This window comes from Salmo salar, chromosome 14, assembly GCF_965601325.2.
Source record: "Salmo salar chromosome 14, fSalSal1, whole genome shotgun sequence".
Lineage (NCBI taxonomy): Eukaryota > Metazoa > Chordata > Actinopteri > Salmoniformes > Salmonidae > Salmo > Salmo salar.
The window spans coordinates 65,035,133-65,042,368 of NC_138304.1; the positions used below are offsets into that span (position 1 = coordinate 65,035,133).

A 7,236-nucleotide genomic window follows, 5' to 3' on the forward strand; every position below is an offset into this window, starting at 1 on the left:
GGGTTAGGGCAGAGAAGCAAGACAGAGAAAAAGGAATGAAATGGGAGAGATAAAGAGAAGTCTTGCATTTCATCATCTTCCCCTTATTGCTGTAGTTCCAAACAACCACATTTAAAACGTTATTTTTTATCTTTCACTTATAGTACAGTAATATGTCATTACAAAGATATTCCACTAGAGGGCATAAAAACACAACTCTTGGAGGGTCCATTTCATCAATAAAAGTCATGTCCCACAATAGAACTGCTGAACCCCTCCATTAGGATGACTTTACCCCTACTTTAGGACCACTTTACATGGTGGTTGTTGAGACAGATTGCTATTTGCTATTTAACCATGCAGTGTTATGTGGTGCAGCCAGATATACACTTCTGCTTTTCTAAAATGTATCTAAATGTACAGGAAAAATTAAGAATCTATTTTAAATTATGTTCATGAGAGGTTTCCATTAGCTAACCCGCTAATATACAAAATGTGCTGTAGGCTACAATCAGACAGCGGAAAGATTTTCAGACAGTTGTGCAGGATTTGTTTTCTCCCCGATTTAGATATTTATGCTTTAATTTCTGACATTTGGTAGATTATTTATTAGTCTTGTCTATAATTAAATACATGCAGCTTCTCTTCTGTCTTTATAAGTTGCCCTAGGAGACTAAATAAACCCTTGCTCACCAGATTGTCACAAATAGATAGATTGAATGCTTCAAACTAGTTGACATCGGTACAGTTCTCTGTGATCTCTGTTTCTTTCATGAAGTTAAGGCATTTATGGACTGGGGAGAAAATGCAATAACAAAAAAACATTGTGTAAAAGATTTTCAGTGCAAAATGTCCAAATGACATCAGTTTGACCGGTTGCGAGGAGATAGAAAGCTGTGAAAATGACCCAACATGTTTCTGATAAGATTTCAGTTTGGATTGGATGCATATATCTGGTTGAATTGAAATACTACCTGTTTTTATGACACTGATCAAGATAGCACCCCTACTGACAGTATCTGACTGTGCTTTTGCATTCTCTCATATTTCTCCGCTCGAGTAAAGATGTTGCCTACATTTTGTGTATAATTTTACTGCCATAAATTATTAATATTAAGACTATGTGAGAGGTTATGGACCAACAGTCAGTGTCCAGATTTCAGTTTCCATTTAACGGATCTCAACAGTAGGCTACGGTTCCCTTGATGAACCATAGGCCTATTTGAAGTCCCCATCTTGTGACTGTCGAATTTGTATGGCGCCTCACAATCATCACACATAACATAAGCACTGCTATCATCCTCTTTTACCACTTCACCAAATCATTAACAAACATTACTTTTCTGGCCCTCCCTCTTCCTTTTCTGGCCCTCCCTCTTCCTTTTCAACTCCCCATTTCGCAGCTTTTCTTTTATTGAATTAAAATCAGATAATGTCCTTTTTGCCTCTGTGGATGGCATGAACTTTTTCTTGACTTGTAGGCAGGCCTATTTAGCGCGCGTACAGTTAGGCCCTAAAACTTAGGCTTATGCACTAATGCCAGATAAAATATTGAAAGATAAACCTCAATGTAGCGGACCTATAGGAGGATGTGCTCATTGTAATGGCTGGAATGGAATCAATGGAATGGTAACAAACACATGGAAACAACCTGTTTGAAGAATGGCGCTGGAGGGGACTTATTTTTAACTTATTTTTTTTTACTTATTTTGTACATAATGTTGCTGCTACCGTCACTTATGACCAAAAATAACTTCTGGACATAAGAACAGCGATTACTCAACTCGAACTGGGCAAAGATTTTTCTTTAAGGAGTCCAACGCGAAGGATATACTGCTTTCTCAGGAATGGTCCAAATCCCCATCATTTGTGTGAAGAAAAGACAGAGAAAAAGGGGGCGGAGGTCGGGCTGCCTTCTGAGAATTCGTAGGCAAGTGAGTAAACCCCCTCTACCATCAGTCCTATTAGCCAACGTGCAATCACTGGTTAACAAAATGGATGAACTCCGATCAAGGATAACCTACCAACGGGACATTAAAAACTGTAATATCTTATGTTTCACAGAGTTGTAGCTGAATGACACAATGGATAACATACAGCTGGCGGGGTTTTCGGTCCATCGGCAAGATAGAACTGCTGATGCTGGTAAGACAAGGGGTGGCGGTCTGTGTCTATTTGTAAATAACAGCTGGTGCACAAAATCTAATATTAACTAAGGTTTTACTCGCCTGAGGTAGAGTATCTCATAAGCTGTAGACCACACTATTTACCAAGAGTTTTCATCTATATTTTTTGAAGCTGTCCATTTACCACCACAAACCGATGCTGGCACTAAGACGGCACTCGGCGAGCTGTATAGGGCCATAAGCAAACAGGAAAATGCTCATCCAGAGGCGATGCTCTTAGTGGCCGAGGACTTTAATGTAGGGAAACTTAACATCCGTTTTCCTTAATTTCTAAATCAAATCAAATTGTATTTGTCACATGCGCCGAATTCAACAGGTGTAGACTTTACAGTAAAATGCTTACTTACAAGCCCTTAACCAACAATGCATTTTTAAAACAAATAAGTGTTAAGTAAAAAATAGATATGTAAAAGAAATAAGTAACAAATAATTAAATGGCAGCAGTAATATAACAGTAGCGAGGCTATATACAAGGGGTACCGGTACAGGGTCAATGTGCTGGGGCACCGGTTAGTCGAGGTAATTGAGGTAATATGTACATGAGGTAATATGTAGTTAAAGTGACACTGCATAGATAATAAACAGAGTAGAAGCAGTGTAAAAGGGGGGCGGGGCGGCAACACAAATAGTAATTTGATGGGTAGCCATTTTCTTTTGCTGTTCAGGAGTCTTATGGCTTGGCAGTAGAAGTTAAGAAGTCTTTTGGACCTTGACTTGGCGCTCCGGTACCGCTTGCTGTGCGGTAGCAGAGAGGACAGTCTATAACTAGGATGGCTGGAGTCTTTGACAATTTTTAGGGCCTTCGTCTGACACCGCCTGGTATAGAGGTTCTGGATGGCAGGAAGCTTGGCCCCAGTGATGTACTGGGCCGTACGCACTACCCTTGCGGACGGAGGCCAAGCAGTTGCCATACCAGGTGGTGTTGCAACCAGTCAGGATGCTCTCGATGGTGCAGCTGTATAACTTTTTGAGGCTCTAATGACCCATGCCAAATCTTTTCAGTCTCCTGAGGGGGGAAAAGGCTTTGTCGTGCCCTCTTCACGACTGTCTTGATGTGTTTGGACCATGATAGTGTAACCGATGTGAAATGGCTAGTTAGTTAGTGGTGGTGCGCGCTAATAGCATTTCAATCGGTGACGTCACTCGCTCTGAGACTTGAAGTAGGGTTTCCCCTTGCGTTGCAAGGGCCGTGGCTTTTGTGGCGTGATGGGTAACGATGCTTCGGTGGGTGTCAGTTGTTGATGTGTGCAAGGGTCCGTGGTTCGAGCCCGGGTTGGGGCGAAGAGAGGGACGGAACCTACACTGTTACAATAGTTTGTTGTTGATGTGGACACCAAGGAACTTGACGCTCTCAACCTGCTCCACTACAGCCCGGTCGATGAGAATGGGGGCATGCTCTACCAGCATGTTAAATGTGCAACCAGAGGAGAAAAACTGTAGACCACCTTTACTCCACACACAGAGATGTGTACAAAGCTCTCCCTCGCCCTCCATTTGGCAAATCTGACCATAACGCTATCCTCCTGATTCTTGCTCACAATCAAAAACTAAAGCAGAAAGTACCAGTGACTCGCTCAATAAGGAAGTGGTCAGAGGACGCAGATGTTAAGCTACAGAACTTATTTGCTAACACAGACTGGAATATGTTTTGCATTGTCCCCAACCCACCCCCCATTTTTACACTGCTGCTGCTACTCTGTATATTATCCATGCATAGTCACTTAACCTCTACCTACAGAATAACTAACCGGTGCCTCCGCACATTGACTCTGTACTGAGGACCTATATACTAGGTGTTGTCAGAGGATGGCCCAAAAAATTGTTAGACTCCAGTCAACTATATAGCCTCCTTATTGTTATGTACCTCACTCTCAATTTTCACTGTTCTCATTATTCTGTATATAAGTGGGAGATTAATAAAATGTAGGGCTATTAATAATTTCTAAAATAAAAATTGGCCCTACTTGTCATGTAAATGAGTAAGTCATTTTAATAATGTTAAATACACAACACAAACTATTCTTTGACTGTGTTTGCAAGGTTTACCAATGTAACCTACTATATAGCTCAGTATATCCACCGTATCATTACTTCACTCAAGGCAGCGCATAGGCTACAGGGCGGCGCCTGTCTATAAATTCTCAGACGCAATATTTTTCTCAGCTCTGCACGATTCAACTCTTCTCAACTCTTCTCAACCGCCAACTCCACACTCGTGAACGGTAAGAATTCAGCATCTAATATGTATACTCTTGTTCATGTCCAACTGGTAGTAAAAAAAATGTCTACGAATGTAAAAGGTCGCTTCGGGCTAAAAAGTTTTGTTAATCCTATCTGATCTCTTCCTCAAACTCAGGAACTAGTCAGCGGACTTGAAATACTTTAATTCATGCTTGGTCTTGTGCGATTGGCTTTGAAGTGCAGTTTTCTAGGGTACAGTCCAGACTTACAGTAGTACCTTTTTAGGTGTTCTGCATTGATTAAGGATTTTAAAACTTCATAGTTTCTAAACTAAAATAATCACATTTGTCATAAGGACAAAAGAGCATGTCCAACACATAGATGTAGAACCTAGAATGTTTGCTAAACAATTAGAGTATTATAATTGTGTGCATTATAATTTTTTGGTCTAAAAGAATCTGAGTTTGTAATATTATTTAACAATAAAGAAATTGACTGAAATAAAGGTGTGGCTCACTTTGACTGGGTTAAGAGCTGACTGTGGACATGTACAGACACTTATTTCCTCACTGTTGGTGCAACCTCTCTTTCTCGAGTCTGGTTTGTCTTTCCTTTTACCCTACTTTCCTCGGTTTTGGACTACATTTTTTCCAAGCTCAGTCCATTTCCTCTCTTCTCTCATACCACACCCTATTTCATTGGCTCTCTTTTACATTTCCCTTCTATCTAATTCAACCAGGTAAAGTTAGGTCAAATGATCTGTGTGCTCTCTGTATCTGACTGGTGTGAATGTATTTTGTGTTCTGTATTTGAAAGAAAATAACTTAGTAGTGAATCTGTGATTTAACTTTTGTTGGTGATTTTTCGGGATTACTCATGAGCATTACTCATCGGAACGGGCAGGGCACATGGTGCTGATTTTCTTCAACATGGCCCATTCAATCACACACACACCATTCAGATTACGAAGTTCCCTCATGAAATATAGTTCCTTTAGCCAACATCTTGTAAAGTACAGTATTTGTGTAAAAAAAAAAATTTTTTTTTTTTTAAAAGCCAGAATAAAGATACACGTTAGTCACATGAATGCTTTGCTACCCTGTCATTCAAGTGTAATTTCTCTCTCTCGCTCTCTCTCTCAGTGCAACCTAACTTAGACCGGCAACCATGCCATCAGAACTGGAACGAGCAATGGAGTCCATGATCACTGTGTTCCACAAGTATGCTGCTAAGGAGGGCAATGGCAACACTCTGAGCCGCCGTGAGCTAAGGGACCTGATGGAGAACGAGCTCTCTGGCTTCCTCAAGGTGGCCATCTCTACTACTATCTCTACTATGTCTGTGTATCACATGGCACCATAGGGCTCTGGTCAAAAGTTGTGCACTATTTAGGCAATAGGATGCCATTTGGGACGTACAGCATATTATCTCTATTACTATATACTATTAGCTATAGAAGAACTCCCTGTTAATTTGATACAGAAAACATGCAGATTTATGATTAGGGTCCGGAGTTTTTCCTGATCACGTGACTTGACCAGGAAAAACTCAGGGGCCCAGGTCATAAGGCCCAGAGTTTTCCTTGGTCAGGTGGTTGGCAAAAAAAAACAGTATTTACATTGTTAGTATTATTAAAACATCCCTGTCTTCCTTTCAGTCTCAGAAGGACCCAGCCACAGTAGACAAGATCATGAAGGATCTGGACTCCAATGGTGATGGAGAGGTGAACTTTGAGGAGTTTGTTTCTCTAGTTGTGGGCCTGTCCATCGCCTGTGAACAGTGCTACCAGATGCACAAGAAGAAGATGGGGAAGTGAGGGATGAAAAGAGGAGAGGAGGAAGGGGCGTGGAGAAAAGGGTTCTAGTTTTCACTTTTGTAATGATCACACTGTCCATTAAACACAAAGACCAAGGAGTTGTTGTCATTATTTTGTGTGTGTGCATGCATGCATTAGAGAAAGTAGTTATAGATGCAGGTTGTACGTGTTATACTGTAGCTAGTCTATTGGAATTCAATTAGAGTGAAAATATTGTAGATGTGTGTTTCTTTGTCTACAAAAAAATGCATAATAGTCTTGGGGGCAGTTTCTTGGACACAGATTAGGCCACAGGAGGTTGGTGGCACCTTAATTGGGGAGTACGGGCTCGTGGTAATGACTGGAGCGAAATTAATGGAATGGTAACAAATACATCAAACACATGGTTTCCAGGTGTTTGATGCCATTCAATTTGCTCCATTCCGGCCATTATTATGAACCGTTCTCCTGTATAAAAAGCAATTTCAATGGATAATTGCTGTTGAGCTTGTTTTTTTTGTCCAGAACTAGGATTAATGTGTCTGAGAGACTGCCCAATAAAGACACCATATGACATGTCCTTTCAATCTTGTACAGATCACATTTAGATTTTAGTCGTTTAGCGGACACTCTTATCCAGAGCGACTTACAGTAGTGAGTCCATATGTTAACGTACTTAGCCACTCCTCAGTAAAAGGCACATGACAGCCCACTTGGAGTTTGCTAAAAGGCACCTAAAGGACTTTGTGTCAGAACTCACTAGTAGTGATGGGGTGAAGTCAGGCGCAGGAGACCAAATATGCGTTAGTAGAGCGTTTTATTTACTGAGTCCAAAACACCATACCCAGGCATTGAACAAGGAAAACAAACCAGACCAAAATGTCCACCTCAACAGGGTCGGAACACAGTCCAGAATAAACGTCCTTCCAAAAATACACAAAACAAAACCGCCCCAAAACCTCACGACAGGTAAACACAAACAATCCCGCACAAACCTCAACCTAGAAAGCGAGACTAAATACCCCACTAATGAACTTAACTAAAAACAGGTGTAACACAACACAGACAAAACCAAACGAAAAGGGGATCAGTGGC

The 7,236-nt window shown here is 41.0% G+C and overlaps 1 protein-coding gene across 1 annotated transcript; it reads left to right on the forward strand.

Moving 5' to 3' along the window:
- The first annotated feature begins 4,250 nt into the window (after positions 1-4,250).
- LOC106570100 (protein S100-A1) lies at positions 4,251-6,260 on the forward strand. The gene is made up of 3 exons (XM_014142102.3): positions 4,251-4,387; positions 5,489-5,654; positions 6,004-6,260. Exons 2-3 carry the CDS (start codon positions 5,514-5,516, stop codon positions 6,160-6,162), a joined length of 300 nt encoding a protein of 99 aa, XP_013997577.1. The 5' UTR covers positions 4,251-4,387; positions 5,489-5,513; the 3' UTR covers positions 6,163-6,260.
- The last annotated feature ends 976 nt before the right edge of the window (positions 6,261-7,236 follow it).